This window comes from Oenanthe melanoleuca, chromosome 7 (assembly GCF_029582105.1).
Source record: "Oenanthe melanoleuca isolate GR-GAL-2019-014 chromosome 7, OMel1.0, whole genome shotgun sequence".
Lineage (NCBI taxonomy): Eukaryota > Metazoa > Chordata > Aves > Passeriformes > Muscicapidae > Oenanthe > Oenanthe melanoleuca.
The window spans coordinates 5365400-5389179 of record NC_079341.1 but is presented as its reverse complement, the minus strand read 5'-3'; the positions used below and the strand labels follow the sequence as shown (position 1 = coordinate 5389179).

General features: G+C 52.8%; 3 protein-coding genes across 5 annotated transcripts; 2 read left to right on the top strand and 1 right to left on the bottom strand.

Annotated features, from left to right (window-relative positions):
- Positions 1-1172: 1172 nt before the first annotated feature.
- Positions 1173-6607, top strand: LOC130255725 (uncharacterized). Its single transcript, XM_056496702.1, has 15 exons — positions 1173-1632; positions 1762-1826; positions 1935-2084; positions 2268-2416; positions 2798-2945; positions 3175-3362; positions 3460-3597; positions 3858-3972; positions 4147-4284; positions 4498-4674; positions 4806-4961; positions 5106-5207; positions 5554-5656; positions 5922-5978; positions 6250-6607. Exons 1-15 carry the CDS (start codon positions 1515-1517, stop codon positions 6447-6449), a joined length of 2004 nt encoding a protein of 667 aa, XP_056352677.1. The 5' UTR covers positions 1173-1514; the 3' UTR covers positions 6450-6607.
- A 2287-nt stretch (positions 6608-8894) lies between these two features.
- On the top strand, positions 8895-14196 carry LOC130255501 (maestro heat-like repeat-containing protein family member 6). 2 transcript variants are annotated; one of them, XM_056496297.1, is made up of 15 exons: positions 8895-9452; positions 9664-9725; positions 9819-9953; positions 10136-10284; positions 10562-10709; positions 10934-11118; positions 11207-11344; positions 11605-11719; positions 11893-12030; positions 12291-12467; positions 12594-12749; positions 12894-12995; positions 13349-13451; positions 13540-13596; positions 13851-14196. In XM_056496297.1, the coding sequence occupies exons 1-15, from the start codon at positions 9347-9349 to the stop codon at positions 14036-14038; spliced, it is 1959 nt and encodes a 652-aa protein (XP_056352272.1). In that variant the 5' UTR covers positions 8895-9346; the 3' UTR covers positions 14039-14196. The 2 variants fall into 2 exon arrangements, with proteins under 2 accessions (XP_056352272.1, XP_056352271.1); XM_056496296.1 differs by having other exon boundaries at positions 9658-9725.
- A 2050-nt stretch (positions 14197-16246) lies between these two features.
- On the bottom strand, positions 16247-23771 carry NUP35 (nucleoporin 35). Of its 2 annotated transcripts, XM_056496557.1 has the most exons (9): positions 23368-23771; positions 22545-22715; positions 21113-21240; positions 19357-19411; positions 18611-18752; positions 18169-18238; positions 17949-18077; positions 16887-17054; positions 16247-16543 (listed from the first exon to the last, which is right to left on the bottom strand). In XM_056496557.1, the coding sequence occupies exons 1-9, from the start codon at positions 23504-23506 to the stop codon at positions 16466-16468; spliced, it is 1080 nt and encodes a 359-aa protein (XP_056352532.1). In that variant the 5' UTR covers positions 23507-23771; the 3' UTR covers positions 16247-16465. The 2 variants fall into 2 exon arrangements, with proteins under 2 accessions (XP_056352532.1, XP_056352533.1); XM_056496558.1 differs by lacking the exon at positions 16887-17054 and having other exon boundaries at positions 23368-23623.
- Between the last annotated feature and the right edge of the window lie 9 nt (positions 23772-23780).

The window sequence follows — 23780 nt, the reverse complement described above, 5'->3', positions numbered from 1 at the left end:
GTAGGAACAAGTGTGTTCCGTGTCCATGGAAGAGCAGAAAGTGGCAGGATATGTTTGCTTCCAGCGCTTGTCCTGGCTCTTCCTTCGTGGTGCTGGCACCATCATCAGAGACACAGAACAGCTTGTCTCATCCCAGAGTTATCCCAACCTTCTGCACTTGCCCAGGTTCCTCGCAGGTTCACCAGGGAAAATTGCTGCGAGTTCCTGTCCATTCCCTTGCCCAGCAGGCACTCAGATGCGTTTGGACATGAGCTGCTGGCCACAGCCAGACAGGCAGCAGCCTGGGGCATTGGGCATCAGACGCTGAGCTGATGTTTTTTTCCAGAAAGCAAGAAAACCACTCGGAAGGACACAAGGAAACTTGACAGGAACTCTGTAAGAATCTGATTGTGCTGTGAAAATCAACAGTGCATGGGCTTTTTGTGCTGCAGGTAATCACTTCCAAGCAAAAATCATTCCAGGAAGGAGCAACAGCTTCAGCCTTCTGACAGAGACCAGGTGTTGCCAACAATTGCTCCAGGTGCTCCTGCCAACAGGCACTGCAGAAAGGAGCACAGACACCAATGCACGTGGGCTTTGGCTGTCCTGTGGCACAGAAGCCCCCCGGGGCACAGCTCTCTGTGGCAGGAGCAGGCACCAGCACTGGCAGGGCTTGGGGGTGGCAGGTCTCCTTTGGCAGGGACTCTGCCGCACCTGCTGATTCCAGTGCCCCCAGGCCCCAGGGCTCAGAGCAGCATTCGTGCCCCGGGCCACACCTCCCGTGTCCGTGTCACAGCCCTGCGTGTGTGACGGCCACCCAGCACCGGGTCATGTCCCACAGAGGCCCTGGCAGCTCCTGTGGAAGCCCCGGTGCCCTTCCTGCTGCAGCTGCATCGGCAACCGTGGGGGCTCCTTCTGCTGCCCTGAGCAGGCAGAGCAGAGGAGCATCTGCTTGTTGTTTGAGCCGCTCCTGATGCTCCTCTTGGGCTGTCCTCGACACTTGGGGAACGACTTCCTTGCAAGCTGGGGCAGTTTGGGGGGTGAGGGTGTCTCCAGGGCACGTGGGGGTGTGTCCCAGGGCTCTTTGTGACACACTGCACCGTGCTCACCGTGGGACGGAACAGAGCACAGTGCACAAGGGTGACCCTTTGTGACACGTGGTGACATAGGTGCTGGCGGCGACACGGCCACGCCACAGTGCTCGGTGCACGCGTCGGGACAGGACGGAGAGAGCGCTGCTGTGAGGAGTCCCCGCACAGCCAGCTCGTTCCCTGCTGACCCGGAGCTTTCCCAAAGCCTTACTGTGCAGGTGACCTCGAGGCCAGACTGCGGGACTCGGCGAGCCGCAGCATTTCCCAAGCGTCTGCCGTCCCTGCGGCCGCTGCCCTCGAGGACAGACTGCAGGACTTACTGTCCTTCAGCCTTCCAACGGCTTCTCTGTTGCAGCTGTGCCTTCAAGGCACAACTGCAGCACTTGATCTTGGAGCTTTTTCAAGGCATCTCTCCTGCAAGCCGTCCTAACTCCAAACAGAGACATGGAGCAGAAACCCCCCAGGGTGCCCAAGCTGGCCTGGGTGAAGGAGGAGGACGAGGCTGCAGCTACCTCAGCACAGCAGCCTGGAGAGCTGCAGCAGCTCCAGCTGCTGCAGGAGGGTGAGTGCCAGAGCTGGACCACAGGGCTGGTGCATCCCAGGCTGTCCCTGCCTGGGAACGCAGGGCTGGGCCCTGCTCTCCGGCCTCTCCCGCAGCCCCTCAGCCCTGGCTGCGCTCGCTCTGTGCCAGGTGCAGCCATGGACCGGACACAAGAGCAGGACCCTGCCCGTGGCCGCTTCCGCAGAGCAGCGCAGGTACTGCAGCCATCCCCACCTGGGCTGGGCCTGCTGTCACTGCTCAGCCCAGCACAGTGCTTGGAGCACTCCATGGATTCTCCCTCTCTTCCCGCCCTTCTCCTGCAGATGATCTGTGAATTCATCACGTGCATTTGGCGGGAAGAGACCACCGGTGTGGGCACTGGGCCTTCGGCAAACTTGCACCTCTTCACTGCTGAGACCAGTGCTGCCATGCTGGATTTGCTTGTGGAGAAGGGTGTCTCCAATCCAACGCAAGTAAGCAGCCTGTGGCCAGGACTTGATCATGCCAGGAATTGTGTGGAGCCTCAAGCTGGTCCTGCTGGGTTCCCTCAGCCTTTGGGGCCCAGCCCAATGCGGTGGGAAGGGCAGCACTTCTCAGGGGAAGCTGGGGAAGTTGCCTCTCTGGCAGGTCTCCAGGTCTCCCCGTGCCTTCTGCAGGTGCCAGCCATGGTGAGGTACATCCACAAGTGGCTCACAGCCAATGAGTCTGTTGGGCACAGGCTGGACAGGACCCTGCTGGAGCTGACCAAGAAATACCCCTACGATGTGCTGATGACTCTCCTGCGCTGGGCCCCGTCGGGTGACAGGTACCTTGGGCAGCCCCACCTGCCTTGACGGCTTAGGGTTCATCCCCCGTTACCCTGCAGAGCCTGTCCCTGCTGAGTGCCACACAGGCGCACAGCTCCAGGCCCTCCGTTTGCCGTGCTGCCATGTCAGCCCCTGGGCGTGCTGCCATGTCAGCCCCTGGGTGTGCTGCCATGTCAGTCCCTGGGTGTGCTGCCATGTCAGCCCCTGGGTGTGCTGCCACGCTCCCTCCCTCGCGGGGCTGCAGCCCCGTGGGCTGGCTGGGCGCTGCCGGCCGGGGCCAGTGGGCAGAGGCAGGGCTGACGGCCAGCGCAGGCCCCTGCAGCAGCCCAGGCCACGGTGCCGTGGCCGAGACGCGCTGACACAGAGCTCTGACCCCACAGAGCTGCTGCGGCCATGTGGGGGCTGATCCTGACCTCCACTGGCACTGCGGAGCCGGCGCTGCTGATCCTCCTCAGTCTGCTGAGGGCCTGGCCAGTGGACAATGCGTACACCTCCGACGGGGACAAAACAGGAGTCTTTGCTCTGGCTGTGAGTTGCTGCAACTGACCTCTGCTTGCCCCTAGGCCACCTCTCCAGCAGCCAGCTCTCTGTCCTCCCCACAACTACATCTCCCTGCCTCAGGCACTGCGCTGAAACCTGGGGCACCAGGCCGGCTGCTCCCACGGTGTCTCCCCCGGCCTCTCCCTCGCACGCTCAGGCCCTGCCACGTGGATGTCTTGGCACCTACTCTTGTCTCTGGCTGCTTTCTTTTTTGCAGGCAACCGTGACACTGTGGAATGTCTTCAACTTGACCTGGTGCCCACCTATAGTGTTGGAGTATTTCCCCCATCTCTTGCTGCATCTGCTCTTCCAAGCTTACATCAGCACGCTGTATACACCAGAGGAGGTTGATACCTTCTGGAAGGGATGCCAGAAGCAACTCGGCCTTGCCACCAACCCCCAAAGGTGCTCCATCCCAGACCTGCCAGTCTCCCCATCCCTCCCATGCCCCCAAGCGGGAGCCAGGGCTGCCAGCGTGACCTGGGCTTTGCTCTGCACACAGGTTTGCAGTGCAGACCCTGAAGGTCCTGCTCTGCCGAGTCGAGTGTGAGCCTGTGGTGTTGGCCATGGAACGCAAGAATGGCTGGGACACGCTGCTGTGTGCAGACACCCACCACTATGCCATGGGTCTGCTGGCCAGGTGAGACCCCCTTCTCTATGCTGCCGCTGCCATTTCTGCCCGGGGTGCCCCACACAGTTCTCATGCTCATGGGTGAGAGGGCCTTGTCACAAAGACAATGAAGAGCAGACTGGAAAAGGTTGGGAGAGGAGGGTGCCCAGGAACAGCCACCTCTCAAAGCGCCCACGGGCTGCTCAGGAACAGACCTGGCCTCTGGGAGTCAGCCCTGGCAGAGCTTTGCCCACCCAGCTCAGGGGCAATGGTGTCTTTTCCCCCACCAGTGAGATACGCCAGGGCTCTGTGGTCTGGTGTCCACGCATCATATCCTGCCTCTTGGAGCTACTCAGGCAAGGCATTTCAGACTGGGAACTGCCCGCCATGGCCTTCCTTGTGGAGGTGAGCCCCATGGCCAGCACTGCCCCGCTGAGCTGACTCCCACCTCTCTGCCCTCTCACAGCTGCAGCCCTCTGGCACCATGCCCGTGCCCTGTGCTGCTGCCTTGGCCCAGCCCTGGGCAGCTCTGAGCTCCTGCCAGCTGGGCACCCCCGGGCACTGCTTTGTGCCTTCCAGGTCCTGGAGTTCCTGTACTTGAGTCAATGGGGTGACAGCATCCTGGAGATCATGGCCAGGCACCTGCAAAGCGAGTCCAGGGAGATGCGTCGCCTGGCACTCAGAGGCCTCGTGGTGCTCAGCAGGGACCCCTCGATGGTGAGAAGGAGGCAGTGACTGAAGCTGTGCTGGCAGCGTGGGGCTGGGGAAAGCAACCCCTTGTGCTTAGCTGGGCTTCGGGAGCCGTGGCAGCTGCTCCCAGCTCTCCTGCGTTGCTGCCCAGCTGCCCGAATGCTCCAGGACAGGCCTGCGGCCCCTGGGCTCCATGGCAGCAGCAGCAGCCTGGGGTTGCCAGCCTTGTGTTCCATGCAGAACAAAAGAATGCACAGCCTGACTGACAGCCTTGCGGACCTGCTGCGGGATGCAGATGAAGTCATCGTTCAGATGACCGGCGGCGTGCTCAGCGCTCTGCTGCTGCACAGAGACCTCGCCATACCCAGCCCCATCGCCCTGCGGCTGGCTGCCGCGCTCTGGCCGCTCTTGGACAGCGTAAGGCTCTGTGCCCCCAGCCACGGCCACTGGGTGCTGCCCCCAAGTGTGGTGTCACATGGATGTCTGGGCCTGTGCACAGGGGGGCCTGGAGCAGCTGATGTGGAGGGGTTCTGCTTCCCTTCCAACAGGACAACCGCCATGTGCAGCTGCTCTCCATTCGCCTCTTCCAAGAGGTGATGAGGTTGGTGGAAGAAAAGGGGAAAAAACGTCTCAAGATGCTTGTGAGCAAGAGCCTGCTCCCGCTCTTCTTCCACTGCCACAATGAGAACACGCGCGTGGCACAGGTGAGGACTCCTGGGCGCTGGTGTCCCCACGCTCAGCTCTCTCCCTGCACCCGGGCACCGCATGGGCCCCATTCTCCTCCTGGCCTTGGCACAGGGAGGCAGCTCCTGTGCCCTGGGCTGCCGTGCATCTCTGGCTCTCTGCAGGCCTCTCGGGAAACGCTGCTTGCTGCAGTAAGCTTCCTCAGGAGTAGGGACCTGGAACACCTGGTGATGACAGATCAGATGTGGAGGTTTGGCGAGTGCTTGGTAAGAACAGCCTGCAAGCCCCAGCCCCAGCCGGGAGAAGCCCCTGCCCACGGTGCCCAGTCTGCGGGGCTAGCAGCTGTGGCCCCTGCCCAGTGCTGCACCCAGGGGCACCAGCCTGTGCCCCACACGCTGCTCCCTTCCCTGGGCTGTGCCCCACGCGGGCTCTTCTCCAGGCTCCTGTGGCCCCAAGGCAGGAGCTGATGGAGCCCCGACCCAGCCGGGCTCTGCTGCGGGCCAGCACCGCGGCTCGCCGGGCCCTCTGCCCCCTCGGGGCTGTGCGGGCAGGGGAGCCCGGGGCCAAGGGGCAGAGCCCGCCCCGACCCTTCCCTCCCGCCGCTCTCCGCAGCTGGCAGAGGACAGGGCCCGAGCGGCCGAGCACCTGCGGCAGGCCCTGCCTTACCTGGAGAGCCCACAGGAGCCCCTGCGAGAGACGGCCGTCCGCTTCATGGGTGAGCACACGGCCGGCTCCCTCCCCGCCCCGCCGCAGCTCGGCCCCAGCCCCGGCAGCTGCTGCCATCCGGGCCGGGGCCGTGGAGCCCCGCCTGCCCTCGGGGCTGCTGCCGCCCTGTGCCAGCCGTGCCCTTGGGCGGCAGGTGCGGCCAGGGCCCGGCTGAGCCCTGCAGGGGAAGGAGGTGCGGCGGCCGCAGGGCTGGCAGAGCCGCTCTGGGGCAGCTGTGCCGCTGGGCAGAGCCGTGACGGGCTCTGTGTTCCCAGGGCTGGCCGGGCGGGTCCTGAAGGAGAAGCAGCGAGAGTTCCAGCTGATGTGCAGGGGTGAGTGAGGCCGGTGGGCTGGCAGCTGCGTGCCCTGCCCCGGCTGCGGAGGGCTCTGCTCCCTGCGCGCACCAGGGGCGGCGTGGGCAGAGCACACAGACCTTTCAGGGGCCTGTGCGAAGGAGATTCGGGGCCAGCACCTTCCAGCTGCTCCTTGCTGCCTCATGCTGCCTCCGTGGCAAGAGCTGGGGGGCATGGACGGGTCAGGAGGGTCTCCCCATGTCCCCGCAGATCCAGGCTCTGACTGTGCCTCTGTTTCTCTCTCTTCCAGCCCTTCAGGACACGGCAGATGACATCAGCCCTGCCATCTCATGCCTGGCACGTCAAACACTGTACATAAACCTAGCTGCACAGAGCGTTCCCTCCTCCCGACTCCAGCAGATGCGAGATCGATTCCGCCGGCTCTGGAAGTCACGGCCTTCCCTGGCTGGCGGTGGCCGGCTCTCCTGCTGGAGTGCTGTGGGGAATTGATGTGGGAGGCTGTGTCTGCTGGGGCCACCTGAGCCTGCAGGGACCAGCTCTCCTTTTCATGCACCTTATTTCGGCCTGCTAAAAATAATTTAGTAATTTAGTAAATTAGTAAATTAGTAAATTAGGAATTAGTAGGATTAATAAACTGCTGTTGTTATACACAGAAGTCCAGGAGCTTTCTTTTGGTGCCCAGAGTCTTCAGGTCAATGGGGAAGAGGGGAAGAAGGGTGCTTGTGCTGGGCAAGCTGGCCAAGCGTGCGGTGTGCAAGGGAAAGTGGCCCAAAGGGCCTTGGTGGTTCTGCCGAAGCCTTAATGCTGGGCAGAGGCCGGAGCTGGGGCGGGGATCCCTGAGAGCCTGCTCCCTGGAGATGGCCAGCAGCCCTCTCCCAGCCAGGAAGGGCCAGCTGTGTCCTGCCCGTGTGCTGCTGGCTGGATTGCTGAGGGCTCTGAGGTGCCTCTTGATCCGGCTCCCCTGGAGCTGCTCCAGCAGCCAGGCAGGCCTGGGGAGGCCTGGAGGGCACGGGACAGTGGCAGCCATGAAGGGATGCGGTGCTGCCAAGGCCAGCCAGGATAAGCTGTCCAGCTGCCCGAGTGCTTCAGGAGAGGACGAGACCCCCCTGACACTGTGCTCAGGCCCCACAGAAGTGCTGCTCCCATGGCAAGGACCATGTTTCCTGCAGCTTGACTGCAGAGTCGCTGCTGTCAATGTGGCTCTGCACACCAGAGAAAAGTCACCAGGATGTGCACATGAACAGCAGCTCCCAAAAGGCCTGTGCCTCCTCAGGAAGGCATCCACAACAGCCAGGATGCCAAAAGAAGGGATGCTGTGAGCACAGTTTTTCATGGCTTGGCAAAAGGTGTCAGGAAAGTGGTCCCCATGGCTTTCTCTTGCCTTGCCAGCCTCACAGCCATGCTTGGCAGCTGCAGCCTGTCCTCCTGACTGACTTCAGTGGCCATGCTTGAGGGCAGACTCGCCTTCCACAGCTGGCTGCCCCAAGGCAGCAGCGTTGGTGCCCTCGTTAGAGACTCTGATGGGACACGAGCCCTGGGCTGCAGCTGCTGACACTCTGCTCCATTCAGGCACCTTAAAATAAACAGCATGAGCTTCTAGACTCAACATGGAGAACTTCCTCAGAAAGAAGGAAGAAACCGCAGATGCTGAAGGAAAGCAGGACTCGTGTGGCTGAGGTTCAGGGATGGAGGGAAGTAATCGCTTTGGTGTCTGCTGAACTGATGGCCCAGGTCACAAGATCAGGCTCTGCTGAGAGGATTCTGCTCTGGTCTTGCTGGAAGTTGTTCCCTACCAACGGTCTCCTGGAGGGGTAGGAACAAGTGTGTTCCATGTCCATGGAAGAGCAGAAAGTGGCAGGATATGTTTGCTTCCAGCGCTTGTCCTGGCTCTTCCTTCGTGGTGCTGGCACCATCATCAGAGACACAGAACAGCTTGTCTCATCCCAGAGTTATCCCAACCTTCTGCACTTGCCCAGGTTCCTCGCAGGTTCACCAGGGAAAATTGCTGCGAGTTCCTGTCCATTCCCTTGCCCAGCAGGCACTCAGATGCGTTTGGACATGAGCTGCTGGCCACAGCCAGACAGGCAGCAGCCTGGGGCATTGGGCATCAGACGCTGAGCTGATATTTTTTTCCAGAAAGCAAGAAAACCACTCGGAAGAACACAAGGAAACTTGACAGGAACTCTGTAAGAATCTGTGCTGTGAAAATCAACAGTGCATGGGCTTTTTGTGCTGCAGGTAATCACTTCCAAGCAAAAATCATTCCAGGAAGGAGCAACAGCTTCAGCCTTCTGACAGAGACCAGGTGTTGCCAACAATTGCTCCAGGTGCTCCTGCCAACAGGCACTGCAGAAAGGAGCACAGACACCAGTGCACGTGGGCTTTGGCTGTCCTGTGGCACAGAAGCCCCCCAGGGCACAGCTCTCTGTGGCAGGAGCAGGCACCAGCACTGGCAGGGCTTGGGGGTGGCAGGTCTCCTTTGGCAGGGACTCTGCCGCACCTGCTGATTCCAGTGCCCCCAGGCCCAGGGCTCAGAGCAGCATTCGTGCCCCGGGCCACACCTCCCGTGTGCGTGTCACAGCCCTGCGTGTGTGACGGCCACCCAGCACCGGGTCATGTCCCACAGAGGCCCTGGCAGCTCCTGTGGAAGCCCCGGTGCCCTTCCTGCTGCAGCTGCGTCGGCAACCGTGGGGGCTCCTTCTGCTGCCCTGAGCAGGCAGAGCAGAGGAGCATCTGCTTGTTGTTTGAGCCGCTCCTGAAGTTCCTCTTGGGCTGTCCTCGACACTTGGGGAACGACTTCCTTGCAAGCTGGGGCAGTTTGGGGGGTGAGGGTGTCTCCAGGGCACGTGGGGGTGTGTCCCAGGGCTCTTTGTGACACACTGCACCGTGCTCACCGTGGGACGGAACAGAGCACAGTGCACAAGGGTGACCCTTTGTGACACGTGGTGACATAGGTGCTGGCGGCGACACGGCCACGCCACAGTGCTCGGTGCACGCGTCGGGACAGGACGGAGAGAGCGCTGCTGTGAGGAGTCCCCGCACAGCCAGCTCGTTCCCTGCTGACCCGGAGCTTTCCCAAAGCCTTACTGTGCAGGTGACCTCGAGGCCAGACTGTGGGACTTGGTGACCCATAGTCTTCCCGAGGTTTCTTTTTTGCAGGTGCCCTCGAGTGCAGTCCATAGATCTTTCTGACCCACAGCCTTTCGAAAATGTCTCCTGTCACTGTGTCAGGAGGCCTTGAGAGCAGCCTGCAGGACTTACTGTCCTGTAGCCTTCCCAAGGCTTCTCTATTGTAGGTCCCTTCAAGGCACGGCTCACAGCACTTGGTGGCCTGGAACTTTTCCGTGGCATCTCTTGTGCATCTAGCCATAAATCCAGACATTAACATGGCTGAGAGAACCCCCAGCCTACCTAACAATGTGGAAAAATGTCCTTGTGTGGCCCTACCACAGCCACATAATGAGATGGAGCAGTTCCAGCCGTTGCAGAAGGGTGAGTGGCAGAGGCTGCCTGCAGTTATGCCTGCGGACATGCCCACGGATAGCTCAGAAGAGGGGCTGGGGCTGAACCCCCTGGCAGCCATACTCCATGCCTGGGGCATCCCGGGGCTGTCCCTGCCCAGGGAGCGCAGGGCTGGGCTGTATTCTCAGGTCTCTCTTGCAACTCTTCAGCTCTGGCCTTCTTTGCTCTTTGCCAGATGCAGGGAGGGACCGGCCACAACAGCAGCAGGATTGTGGCCGTATCTGCTTGTGCTCTGTAGGCCAGGTACAGAGAGCCATTTCCACCTTTTCAGCCGAGCATCACCACTGGAGCACTCAATGGATCAACCTCTCTTCCCTATTGTTCCTTCTTTTACAGAAGTTTATGAACCTCAGAGAGATGATCACATTTTCCAAGGATGCAGCACAGCCTGGCCCCGCACTCCCTCAGAGCATAGCTCCTGCTCCCAGCCTGGATCTTTTTGGGGAGAGAATTGTCTCCAGTCCAAATCAAGTAAGTGGCCTGTGGCCAGGGCTGGATGTTCCTAGGAATTGCGTGGTGCCTCAAGCCAGTTCCACTGGGCCTCCTCAGCCTTTGTGTTCAGCCCAGTGTGGTGGGAAGGGAAGCATTTCTCAAGGGAAGCTGGGAAGTTGCTCCCTCTGGCAGCTCTCCAAGTCTCCCCATGCTTTCTGCAGGTGCCAGGCTTTGTTAGAAACATGCACCAGAAGCTAGCATCTGAGGGACCTCCAGATGACAGGCTGTTCATGGACATCCTCAGGCTGACTGATGCACACCCCAGTGATGTCGCAGTGACCCTCCTGCGCTGTGCCCCATCGTGTGACAGGTACAGGGCCCACTTGCCTTGAGGGCTCAGGTCTAACCAGCCTCTAGGGCCCATCACCCTGTACAGCCAGTCCAAAGGGGTCTGCTAGACAGGCAGAGAGTTCCAGGAGCCACGGGACCCTCTGCTTCCCAGTCCTGGCTTGTCAGCCCCTAAGCCTCCTGCCATGTTCCCTTCCTACCCTTCAGAGCACTGTGGCTCTGTCATCTGGGCCTCTGTGGCCACCCAGGCCATGGTGCTCTGGCTAAAACTCCCCTGACACACAGCTCTTGTCCTGCAGAGCTGCTGCAACCATGTGGAAGACCATAGCCTCATCAGGAACAACAATGGAAAAGGTGCTACCAACACTGCTCGTTGTGCTGGAGGACTGGCCAGTGCGCAAAATGTTCACCTCTGATGGGGACAGTGAGAACGTATTTTCCTTGGCTGTGAGTTTCTGGAACTGACTTTTGCTTGCACCCAGGTTGCCTCTCCAGTTCCTCTCCATCCTCTCCCTCCCTGCCTCACGCACTGAGCTAACACCTGGGTTAGAGGCAAGGTTCAGGGGCACCAGGCTGGACCCTCCCCTTGCGCCTCCCCTGGCCTCTCCTTCATACGCTCGGGCCCTGTCACTGGCACTGAGTGCTGTCTCTGGGTGGTTTATCCTTTGCAGGCAACCAGGGTGCTTTGGGAGATTCTCCGCCTGCCCTGGTGCCCAGAGCCATTTATGGAATATTCCCCCCATCTCCTTGTGGCTCTGCTCTACCAAGTTTTCATCAGTACAGAGCAGACGACAGAGGAGGTCAAAAATTTCTGGACAAAATGTCAGGAGGAACACAACCTTCCCAGTATCAACAGGTGCTCCATCCTCGTCCTCCTGTCACTCCCATGCTCCAGGGCTGAGGCCAGGGCTGCCAGCATGACCTGGGTTTTGCTTTGCACACAGGTTTGCAGTGCAGACTGTGAGGGCACTGTTCCACCATCTGCAGTGCGTGGATATACTGATGGCCATGGAACGCAAGAATGGCTGGGACACGCTGCTCTATGCTGACACCCACCACTATGCTGTGGGTCTGCTGGCCAGGTGAGACCCCCTTCTCCACGCTGCCGCTGCCATTTCTGCCCGGGGTGCCCCACACAGTTCTCATGCTCATGGGTGAGAGGGCCTTGTCACAAAGACAATGAAGAGCAGATTGGAAAAGGCTGGGAGAGGAGGGTTCCTGGGAACAGCCGCTTCCCAAAGCGCCCACGGGCTGCTCGGGTACAGACCTGGCCTCTGGGAATCAGCCCTGGCAGAGCTTTGCCCACCCAGCTCAGGGGCAATGGTGTCTTTTCCCCCACCAGGGAGATGCGCCGTGTCTCCATACCCATGTGTTCCTGCATTGCGCTCCGCCTGGTCAGGCGGCTCAGCAGGGAGGAGCCACTCTGGCATCTTGCTGCCATGGCCTTCCTTGTGGAGGTGAGCCCCATGGCCAGCGCTGCCCTGCTGAGCTGACTCCCACCTCTCTGCCCTCTCACAGCTGCAGCCCTCTGGCACCATGCCCATGCCCTGTGCTGCTGCCTTGGCCCAGCCCTGGGCAGCTCTGAGCTCCTGCCAGCTGGGCACCCCAGGCACTGCTTTGTGCCTTCCAGGTCCTGGAGTTCCTGGACTTCAGTGAATGGGGTGACAGCATCCTGGAGATCATGATAAGGCACCTGCAGAGTGAGTCCAGGGACAGGTGTCTCCTGGCTCTCAGAGGCCTCGAGGTCCTCAGCAGGGACCCCTCGATGGTGAGAAGGAGGCAGTGACTGAAGCTGTGCTGGCAGCGTGGGGCTGGGGAAAGCAACCCCTTGTGCTTAGCTGGGCTTCGGGAGCCGTGGCAGCTGCTCCCAGCTCTCCTGCGTTGCTGCCCAGCTGCCCCAGTGCTCCAGGACAGGCCTGCGGCCCCTGGGCTCCATGGCAGCAGCAGCAGCCTGGGGTTGCACCACTGGAGTGGTGTTGGCAGTGCAGCTGTTCATGGATTCAAAGCACAGCCTTGTGTTCCACACAGGCCAGAAAAATGTGCAACCTGTCTGGACGCCTTCTGGAGCTACTGAAGAATGAAGATGCAGATGTGGTCAGGGTGACCCTCTCTGTGTTAATGAATTTACTCCTCAACAAAGACATCCTAGTATCCAGCCCCACGGCCCCAAAACTGGCTGAGGTGCTCCAGTTCCTCTTTGATCATGTAAGGCTCTGTGCTCCCAACCACAGCACTGGGTGCTGCCCCAAAATGTGGTGTCCCATGGATTTTCAGGCATGTGCACAGGGGGGGCCTCGAGAATCCAGTGCTGAGTTTTTTCCTTTCCAACAGGACAACAGCCATGTGCAGCTGCTCTCCATTCGCCTCTACAAACAAGTGATGGAATCAGTAGTGGGAAAGGGGAAAAAACGTCTCAAGATGCTTGTGAGCGAGAGCCTGCTCCCGCTCTTCTTCCACTGCCACAATGAGAACACGCGCGTGGCACAGGTGAGGACTCCTGGGCGCTGGTGTCCCCACGCTCAGCTCTCTCCCTGCACCCGGGCACCTCATGGGCCCCAGCCTCCTCCTGGCCTTGGCACAGGGAGGCAGCTCCTGTGCCCTGGGCTGCCGTGCATCTCTGGCTCTCTGCAGGCCTCTCGGGAAACGCTGCTTGCTCTGGTGAAGTTCCTGAAGAGGAGGGATCTTAAGCAGCTGCTGAAGATGGACGACCCGTGGAGCTTTGGCGAGCGTGTGGTAAGAACAGCCTGCAAGCCCCAGCCCCAGCCCCAGCCGGGAGAAGCCCCTGCCCACGGTGCCCAGTCTGCGGGGCTAGCAGCTGTGGCCCCTGCCCAGTGCTGCGCCCAGGGGCACCAGCCTGTGCCCCACACGCTGCTCCCTTCCCTGGGCTGTGCCCCACGCGGGCTCTTCTCCAGGCTCCTGTGGCCCCAAGGCAGGAGCTGATGGAGCCCCGACCCAGCCGGGCTCTGCTGCGGGCCAGCACCGCGGCTCGCCGGGCCCTCTGCCCCCCTCGGGGCTGTGCGGGCAGGGGAGCCCGGGGCCAAGGGGCAGAGCCCGCCCCGACCCTTCCCTCCCGCCGCTCTCCGCAGCTGGCAGAGGACAGGGCCCGAGCGGCCGAGCACCTGCATCGGGCTTTGCCCTACCTGGAGAGCCCACAGGAGCCACTGAGAGAGGCGGCCATCAGGACCATCGGTGAGCCAGGAGCCCAGAGTCTTGGTCCCTCCCTGCCCCATTGCTGCAGGATCTGGGCCAGGGGCCATGACAGGCTTTGTGTTCGCAGGGATCGCTGGGATGCTCATGAGGGGGCAGCCACAAGAGCTGCAGCTCATCTGTGAGGGTGAGTGAGGCCGGCGGGCTGGCAGCTGCGTGCCCTGCCCCGGCTGCGGAGGGCTCTGCTCCCTGCGCGCACCAGGGGCGGCGTGGGCAGAGCACACAGACCTTTCAGGGGCCTGTGCGAAGGAGATTCGGGGCCAGCACCTTCCAGCTGCTCCTTGCTGTCTCCTGCTGCCTCCAGGCCGTGGCAGGAGCTGGATGGGCTGGTCTTTCCAGGGGCTTTCCTCCCTCTGACCGTGGGTCTGTTCTCTGTTTTAGCCCTTCAAGCCCTTAACACAGATGAGAGCCCCTCCAACACAAACCTGATAGTTCAAGTCATGTTCGATGAAAGAGCTGCATCGTTAAATTCATCTTCAGGACAGTGCCAGATCCCATGCAGGAGGAGACCACCTGGAGATCAGAAACCAGCTGAAGCTCCAGAGACCGCTGATGCTGCACAAACCTGAGCTTTCCTGGAAGCTCAAGTAGCTCCCCGCCTCTCCTTCCCTCTTTACCGGTTCCTCCCTTCAACCCCCCTTTTCCCTTTTCCCTTTCCCCTTTTCCTGCTCCCAGCTCATCCCTCTGCTTTTCTTGCCATGAATAAACATTTCAGCTTCTTCACCTTATTTGTATCTTTGTGGAGCGGAAACGGACCAAAACCTGAGCCCTGGAGTACACAGGCCCTGTCCTGCCATTCTTTTCTGTGCTGCGTTTTGTGCAGAGAGAACATGGGCTGGAAAATGTCCCTACCCTGAAGGTCCAGTTTCACAATGTGGAGTTAAAGGTCTTGCTGAGTGCACTGAAGGTCAGCAGTAGGACACAGACCCTGGATTTCAGAAGTGTCAACTTCAGTATTTTCTGAATCCAACTGAGAGGGATTCCATGGCAAGCATTCACTGAGGGCAAAGGAGCTTGGAATACTGGAAGTTGTTCAAGAATAGCTTCCTGAAAGCACAACAGTGGTGCTTCCCTACAAAGGAACAGGACAGAACCAGAGCCCACCCTGATTTAGTGAGCTTTGGGTGTACAAAAAATGAATCAAAAGAAGCAGCAGCACAGGTGCTGAGGCTCAGACGTGTGACCATCCCACAGCACTGAGCGCTGTCAGGCAGTGCTGGGATCCTGGATGCAGTTCTTGTCCCTGCAACTGAGGAATCACAGCTCCTGCCTCATACACAGAAACCAAAGTGAGACAGCTACTGCTTCTTCTTTCTCCACCTGAGTTTGGGGTTTGCTGACCCAGAGTCAGAGTCAGGTCATGCTCTATTGTCCAAAGACATTTCAGAGCAGACATGAAGAGTGCTCTGTGCACAGTGGTGAGTCCTAGAAGGTGCTTACAAGTGCATCTAACCCGAATCTACCCTTTTTCAGTTTAGAGAAGTGGTTCTCTGCAGCATGAAAGAGCTCCTCTGGCTCTGTCAATGCCTGTTCTGCTGTCTTTGGGCCACCTAATGTTGGGACAAGGAACTTGCACTGATTCCAGAGTCCATAGTGTCAATAAAGATGCTGAATTTGGGACTGATAAATTGGTATGGTGACTACAAAAGGCTAAGTTGGAGTCCTAAAATTCCTTTGATGCTATGCTGGTTGCTCAGCAGCTGAGAACTTGAGTACCATTGTAGTTTTGCTGCCAGCTCTGGGAATCATAGAAGCCCAGAGTAGTTTGTGTTGGAGGTATTTTAAAGACCCTGTAGTTCTAGTTGCCTGGCTATGGACAGGACATCTTCCATTAGAATTGGAAAAATTGGACTAATCCATCTTTACCTTCCTCCCTCTGGATTTTGATCTGAAGTTAGATTTTGTAGCTCACAGAACTGGGAACAGGAATTTTCAATGGGAACAGGAGTTTCCCAATATCCCATCTAAACCCATTGCAGTGGTTTTGGTTTGCCAATTTGAAATTTCCCAGCCAACACACCAATTTATGTCGTGGCTTTAGCACTGGCCAAATCACCATTGAACCCACTAGAATTATTCACTCATTTCCTGCTGTGAGATAGCATTAGGAGGAAGGCAAAACAGGCTCAAACTTTAAAAGGTACAAAGAAAACTTTATTACTAAGAACTATAAGAAAAAAATAAAATTCAGGATAAAACTTTTAGAACACTCCTCCTCCTCCCACAACTTCTTTTCTTTTACACTAACAACATACAGAAAACCAATTAGTCAGTTTACCACTTTTTTAAAAAAAAAGTTTTTCACCAATTCATTTGGGAGAGGAGATTTCTCTCTTCAGTGTATGGAGATTTCTACACAAGAAACAGTTTTCTTGTGGCCTTGATGTTATAGTGATCAGCTGCCTGGAAATCAGATCACTGTGTAAAAATCCCTTCCTCAACTAACAGTTTTTCTACAACCATTATTGAGGACTATATCAACTTATGGGGCACACTTTAAGGATTCTAACAGTTCAAATAAAAGCTTTATTCATCTTTGAAAACAGAGGTTTCTCTTCTTCCCTGGAGGGCAGCAGGGATTTTCATCTCTTTCTTTATTTAAACTTATAAAATCACAACCATTTCAATATCTGCTTACTCTAGCACCAATGCCTCTGCTCATATCTACAGTTAAAACATTCACTCATCCCATAATCTGTGTGTTATAGGGAAACAAGAGTCTCTTCTCCACAGCATAAAAAAAGAGAAATTTCACAATCATGCCATCAGAGCACAAATGGGGATAAAGCACTTTTATTTACACTTACTCAGTTTGTAAAACCATGTATACACTGCCATCATTTAAAGTGCAAGCTACATGTCTTCCAAATAAACTGAAGGCATAACAGGTGCTATGCAAGATAAAATACTGCCACCAGTAGTTATACAACTAACCACAAATGCCAGTAGTATAGTTCAAACCATGACCAGCTTAGTGTGTTGCTTCCTCTTTTATATTACCAGCCAAAAACATATTCCATTGCTTTAGATACAATACTTTCATCTTTCCGAGGAGTTTGTCTGTCAGTAACCACCTAGAAGGGAGAAAAACAAAGAGAAAATACACAGAATCAGTCAACATGTAGTTACTACTTTTTACACTATTTCTTCTCCTCCTAAGCACTACTATATTTTGACAAAATGTGTTTGAAATACTTTCAAAACAAGCCCTTAATCCCCAGAAAAGTGGCAAGCCATTAATTTAATATTTTTTATTATTTTAGAGACTCAACAGAATGGGCTTGTACTTGAACCACATCATTAAGGAACTGTCAGCAAAAGATAAAAGCTAAGGTCACACTGAAGTTAATGTCTGCACAACCTCATAGAGTTAAGGGGAGACAATACAAAAACATGATTCTGCTTCCCTCAAAATACCTGATAGTCACTAGTGGAAGCCTTATATGCTGTTGCCAGAGGTCTCATTGTAGAAATCCTTGCACTATTATTTGCAGGTTGTACTGGTGTGCCAACAGATTTTGTAGGTGGAGTGAAAATTGAAGACACTGAGGATGTAGAACTTCTTTCAAAATTTTCCATCACACTCTTAAATAGAGGATTAATATAATGTAAGCAAATACTGAAAAGCAATATTCCAACCTTTATCATTTAAAATTATCTACTATTTAAATTTTTTGATAAAACATCCCAGAAGATAAAAGGCATGTCAGTACAGAACATACAGGCACACATAACCATCAAGCATTATCCTCACTGCAATCATTTACATATTGAATTTTGCCATTGCAAAGTAGTGGAAGGTTGGAATCTGTTCACTGTCTGTACTAAATGTCAACCAGACTCAAAACAATGTAGAGAAATATACTGTAGGACTTGCAATAAACTTCAAGGCTCCATTTCATAGGCTTATGTTTAGAAAGGAATGCATGTACAATGGAAGAGGCAGCAAGTGACTTGATGGGAACCACAAGTTCCAAAACAAACCAGAGAAAGGGCAGGTGTGAGAACAGGATTGGGATTTTCTTGCTAACAAATTTTCAGTCCAAAGTACTAAGATAAATTCAAGAGCCAGAGACACATAGTGACATAAAAAAATAGAGAGGTACAGTTAAAAGCAGCAACAGTCAATCTGCCATTTGGTATCCACTGCAGGCCCTAAATGCCACAAATTCCTGTCAGGAAACTTATCTCAATTTCTCTTATATTAGGGTTTCACTTTCTTGTCTGGTACAGTAATATGTATGCATTGTAACTTCCAAGAAGCACAGAGATTACCCATAATGATCCTTCTCAGCAGAAAATGTTGGCAAATAGTTAAGAAACAGACTAACTACTTAAGTAACAAACTATATCTATGTAGTTGAACTACCTACAATTTGCAATTGCAAAAGAAAAAAAGTTAAAGAGGTGAGGGGAAAATAAAAAGAAAGACCAAAAGCAGAGTGCCTTATCTTTAACTAAAAGCAACTATTAACTTACTTTATCTATACAGGGCTTGACACCAATCATGATAGATTCACCAAAAATTCTTCCATCTTTGCTTAGGGCTTTCCGGGCTTGAAGCTTCGATTGGTATCGAATATGCATCCAGTTTCCTGTGTTGGACATCTGAATGAGATTAAGTGAAAATTGTGAAATGTAGTCTTTCAAATGTTTAATTCACAGTGTTTTCTGACATAAGTGTCAAACTAAGACATACCACATGCTTTAATATGTTTCCATACTGAGCAAACTGCAGTAGAATATAGGAAGCTGATGCCTGAGGAAATCTGAAAGACAGAAAAAAAGAGTCAAAAAATTATGAACAGTTTAGGAATTCAGGGGTTAAGATACAACCCTATGAAGCATTTACAGAAATCCAGAAGAGACTACTGTAATGACATCAGCAGTGACTTGAGAAATACCACTTTCTAGGCACTTTACCACACACCCCACAGCAGAATGGTCTATTTTTCAAACTGGAAAAAAAAAGTGTAGCTTAAGTTAAGATGCCTCACTGAAATGTATGTTTGCTTACTTTAACCACAGCAGTATTTCCTGCAGCACATATCAATGCCAGACAACATCAATGGCCAAGTATTTTTCTCGTGTGCTGTAAAGACTTGACCCAGGTTTTTCTGATACTTTGGAAATCAACTTACCCAAATACAGTTACCCATGTGTCATCAAGTTGATCTTCTGAAGTAAGGGAATCACCTTGAGTATAAAAAGGATCTAGCTGAGCAGGAGATAGAGTAGTCTTCTTAGGTTGCCCAATACTTGCAGGACTGAACATGCTCGAAGCTGTTAAATTGAAACAGTATTGTTGAACAAATTTCTTTTGCAAGACAGGGGTTTATAATAAAAAAATTAATTCAGTGTCAAGCACTTCACTTGCATATGGAAGAGTTTGATGGGGATTTACTCACAGACAGAAAAAGTAAGTCAATCATAACTTCACATCTGCAAGCACACTAACAGGTTTTTATACTAGCAACCTAATGTTCCCTTTGACTTAGAAACACCAACAGCTTAATGCAGTTGCCAAATAGGAACAGACTAACAGAATAAAGCTTAGCAAGAAGCTACCAGTTCATACATAAGATACCAAACCTTGTGAAGATGGAAGGCAATCCATCAATCTCAGCTTCTTCATCAATTACAACCATCTCTGTGCTCAGTTCAACACCACATTTGGAACAAGGAACAAGAAAAGTTGCTTGAAACTCATCCAGTCTCAGAATGAATAATTATTTCCTACTCATACCCATACACCTTTTGAAAAACTAACAAATATACAACCTCTTCATAAACCAGCAAGAAACTAATGTAGCTTGAACAGTGATGATTTTTCTGTATTAAAGAAAGGAGTAAGAAAAGAAAATACAAATTTTGACAGGACATCTACCTGCTCCTGGAGTTGATGGCAGAATTCCAACTGATGGGCTCTGTGTAAAACTGGCCTGCATTAATATATAGAAAGTAACAAATCATTATTATAGATATACTGCTCAGATCAAGAGAGACAATTTTCAAGTGATTTAAACAGCCAGGTAATAATATTAACTGTTTGCCTTAAGTTGTTCCTAACTTTTAAGAGTAAAAGCAGACATTTGCATTTGTATTTAATAAAGGTTTACCAAGAGGTATTAATGAAAAGTTATTTGACAATATATTTGACATGGGCTTTGTAAAACAAAGAAGCTTTAAGTATTAATACTCGGAAAGCCTTTAGTTTACCTTCTCAAAACAGTCATGTCACTATTGCTGCACTGTAATTATTCACACATTCATGTGCATCCTAATGGGAAGGATAATAGTATCCTAAGTTTATCAGTATTTTCACTGCCTAAAGAGTTCAGAAATCATGGAAACATAACCTTCACTTGTATGGAGACTATTACTAGGCTTGCTATCCTGCTCAACTATTTAGTGCATAGAAGGAAAGCATACTATGAGTTTTAGATGGTAGTTGTTTTCTTTTTAACATAGGATTTCAACACCCAAAACAATTTTAGTCTATTTTAACACAGGATTTCATCACCCAAAACAGTTTCAGCCTATTTTTAGCCTGGATCATGGCATTTCTTAGATACAAGATCGAACAGCTTGGAGAACCTGTAGACCTAGCAACACATGTTCTGACAGCTGCTCAACATTTCCTGAAATTTCATATCCAGTCCTTCAAGATACTATAGGACTCTGTCCTTCACAGAGAAAACCTCAGCTTTCAGAATTTACTTTTCAGATGCAACACAGAAAGACTGCTCATCAGTGAAGTGTTCTCCTTGTATCAAAAGAGTTCAGTGAAAAACAACCTAGAAATGCTTGATTAGTCAGTGAAGCAGCAGAGCTTATTATAAAATTTACCTTGTAGAAATTTGAGTATTCTTCTTTCAAAATGAACCCCAACTGCCTACCCAAATTTTGATTATATATTTTACTCAGAAAAAATTTCTTTCTATTTCTCTAAGTGCGTCTATTGCCTTCTACAAGCTAATCACAGAAACACAGAATTATTAAGGTTGGAAAAGATCCCTGAGAGATCTCTCAGTGTTCAACTATTAACCTAACACTGCCATCTTGACCACTAAACCATGTCCCCAAGCCACTTCCACACATTTCTGAACACTTTCAATGATGGTGATTCTAACACTTCCCTGGGTGGCCTGCTCCAATGCTTGACCACCCTTCCAGTGAAGACATTTTTCCTAATATCCAACCCAAACTTCTTCTGGTGCAACCTGAGGCCATTTTCTCTTGTTCTATTACTTGCTACCTGGGAGGAGAGGCCAGCCTCCACCTTGCTTCAACCTCCTTTCAAGCTGTGAAAGGGTCCTTCTGGGAATCAGCAGCCCAGTAAATTTACAAGAAAGTGAAAAGCTGACAAACAAACCCGAATTTGTATGTACAAAGCATAACTGAGGCGTGACTTCCATTTTTCGCTTCCTACTGTACTGAAAATTGGCAATAATAGGATTTGGTTCATGACCACAGCTCTTGTTTAGCCTAAACAGGAACAGGTACACTGAACAACCCAGCATGATTTGAAGGGTCACCAGTCATTTTGCTACAGCAATTTACACAACTAAGTTTGAGAATTCACTGAGGCAATAAGCTGCCTCACATCTCTCTAAGAACAGGCCAATACCAAAGACACTTACTGGTCTTCTTGAGGATAGAGGTGTTGATCCAAGCCCAGGACTAGATAACTCATCATAAATGCTTCTAACTGGTGGAGCACCACCTTTATCTTTATGAGAAGGAACTACTGGTTGTGGGGGAGACCCTCCTGCAATTCAAAGGACCAAAAGAAGAGCATGAAAAAACTCAGAATTTTGCTTCAGTGCTATTTGTTCTTGAAACTTCAGTAATAAATTCAGCCATGCTCTCATGTTGATTGCTGTTGAGACTGTTAATTGTTTCACTGGAGGTATGCAAAACCATGTTTCCTACCAAACTGTTCAGGTTTGAAAGTTCTAGGTGTCTCAAACAGCATCCCGCAGAAGTACCACTTAGAACTTTCAGACCTCTTATTAACCCATTCTATTCACATTTCTTTCTTTGAAGTTCTGAGCATGGCTATGTCTTTCAATTTTAAGCCAGGCCATAAATCTAATTGTTTCAGACTAACTTGCTTATAGTACAGATAAAAAAGCAAGATTTTTAAAATTTCAAAATTGAGATATCCTTCCTACATGTTAAAGAACCATACCAAAATGCACGGAGATATTACATATTACTGTCACATTCCCATGGCCCAAATTCCTTGGCTTCCCATCTAATTTCATATTAAATAAAAATGTAATATAGACAGGATGAAGTTAAACCAGCTGCCCTCCCATTTTGTAAACTTTGGGACTTCCATTATAACAGAGAATTAAACTCCTTGGAAGAACTTGACATATCTTAACACTGTGTGGATTTACCCCAGGCAAAAAAAAAAAAAAAAAAAAAAAAAAAAAAAAAAATTGCATCAAATTTTCACTTGAAAATGTTTGGAAACCAAGCTTTTCCAAAGTACTCTTCAATCCCAAACCCTGAGCTTCAAGACTCCACTCTGAACCGTTTAACACATAGAAGAACTGCTACTGTTGCATAGAATAATGTGCATTTCTTAAAGCACTCTCCCATCAAGGTTTTCAGTTTAAGTGAAGTATATTTTCAGTTTTTCTCCACACAGCTTTTATAAGTCTGACAATCTGTAAGTGACCTTTTAGAATTCAAAGAAATAGAAAAATTTCTGCAAAGAAATCAGCAGTTTGCACAAGCTGCATTTAGTTTGCTAGCAGGTATTTCTGTTTTCAACATCGATGTATGTGCAATTGACTTGTAAAGAGTCATATAAATTGATTCAGTATTAGGAGAGGTTCACGTTACCTTCCCTGTGAAACAAACTTTTCCTGATACAAAACTGTCACATTTAAAACATCTATAATTCAATACACTGAGTTCACCACTTATTCAATCAGTGGAGTTTGCTTATAGAAAGATATAAAACTATAAGGATTCAAATCCGCAACAGTCACGTAGAATAACGAGACAAACAATTTTTTTGCTTTGAGGACAATTTTGCAACATGTAACAAATTCTGACCTGCAAGTAGTGGAGACCTTGTTTCCATTACACCGACTGAAGGGCCGTATAAAGCACGTGGCTGAGGAGTCACCGGGGCAGGTAAGTCACCCATCAAAAACCCAGGCAGGAATTGAGCACTAGCTCCTTGTTTTGGAGATGTCGGGGAGCCAAGAGTCATTGGTTCAGCTCCTGAAAACAGAATTTTAAAGCATGACAAGTAAGCTAACTTTTTCCATTGTGGGCTCTACTAAGGAGACATAACACAAGATACAGTAAGGGATTAAGATCCCAGAATCCCAGAATGGTTAGGGTTGGAAGGGACCTGTGGAGATGATGTGGTCCAAAGCCAAGGCAGGGTCACCCAGAGCGGGTACACAGAAAAATCGTCTACAGATGGGATTGGAATGTCTTCAGAAAGGGAGGCTCCACAGCCTCAGTGTAAGTTTTTCCTTATGCTGAGAAAGAACTCCTTGTGTTTTGGTTTGGGGCCAGCCAAGCCGAGAGGAGCGCGGCACCATCCTCTTGGGACCCGCCTTTGACATACCTACACGCACTGACGAGATCAAAGGCGGTTTAAACATCCATTTTACAGCTAGGCGTAGTTTCCCACCACCTCGCACTGCTCGCCGCTCCAAGCAGCAGCCGGTCGATTTAAGCCGGCTGTCTCTCGGCTCCACCGCGGCGCGAACCGCGCCTTGTCTCGCACGGCTCGGCACACCCACCTCACCCCGCAGGGCGCGGCCCCGGCCCCGCTCCCCTCACGGACGGACCCGCCGGGCAGCGCAGCCCAGCGCAGCCGGAGCGCTCTGGGGCGGTGGCGGGGAGGGCGATCCCAGCTCACCTGCGGGCGGCAGCTCCATGGCGAAGGCGGCCATGTCGGCGCGGATGGCGGGAAAGAGGCGGCGGCGGCGGCTCCGCCGGGCGCTTTCAAACGGGACCGAGCTTCCTGCGGCCGTCACTTCCGACCCGCCCCCGGACATGGCGTGAGGGACTGCGGCGGGCGGAGCCCTGCCGGGCCGGGAGGGGTCAGGGGGCGGCTTGTGCCGGCTGCCGCCTCAGCGCCCCTTGGCAACCGGCCCCTCCGAGAAGGGGCTGGTGTGAGCAGAGCTCAGGGAACCGCGGTTACCTCACAAGGGCCGAGAACCCCGAGCAGCCTGCCCGGGGAAAGGGCTGTCGGTGCTGCCCAGGCTGCTCCCCACGGACACGGCGGGTCACCAACAGCCATCATTTGCACTGGGGTTGCCTAATCCCCGC

Excerpts from the sequence above, each read along its gene's own strand:
- LOC130255725 (XM_056496702.1), top strand. The coding sequence starts at position 1,515 with ATGGAGCAGAAACCCCCCAGGGTGCCCAAGCTGGCCTGGGTGAAGGAG. Across the intron at positions 1,827-1,934 it reads GCTTCCGCAGAGCAGCGCAG|ATGATCTGTGAATTCATCAC; the intron begins GTACTGCAGCCA and ends CTTCTCCTGCAG. Across the intron at positions 3,363-3,459 it reads CTTGCCACCAACCCCCAAAG|GTTTGCAGTGCAGACCCTGA; the intron begins GTGCTCCATCCC and ends CTCTGCACACAG.
- LOC130255501 (XM_056496296.1), top strand. The coding sequence starts at position 9,347 with ATGGCTGAGAGAACCCCCAGCCTACCTAACAATGTGGAAAAATGTCCT. Across the intron at positions 11,119-11,206 it reads AACCTTCCCAGTATCAACAG|GTTTGCAGTGCAGACTGTGA; the intron begins GTGCTCCATCCT and ends CTTTGCACACAG. Across the intron at positions 12,750-12,893 it reads AGAACACGCGCGTGGCACAG|GCCTCTCGGGAAACGCTGCT; the intron begins GTGAGGACTCCT and ends GGCTCTCTGCAG.
- NUP35 (XM_056496557.1), bottom strand. The coding sequence starts at position 23,506 with ATGTCCGGGGGCGGGTCGGAAGTGACGGCCGCAGGAAGCTCGGTCCCG. Across the intron at positions 22,716-23,367 it reads CATGGAGCTGCCGCCCGCAG|GAGCTGAACCAATGACTCTT; the intron begins GTGAGCTGGGAT and ends TTCTGTTTTCAG. Across the intron at positions 18,239-18,610 it reads ACATGGGTAACTGTATTTGG|ATTTCCTCAGGCATCAGCTT; the intron begins GTAAGTTGATTT and ends TCTGTCTTTCAG.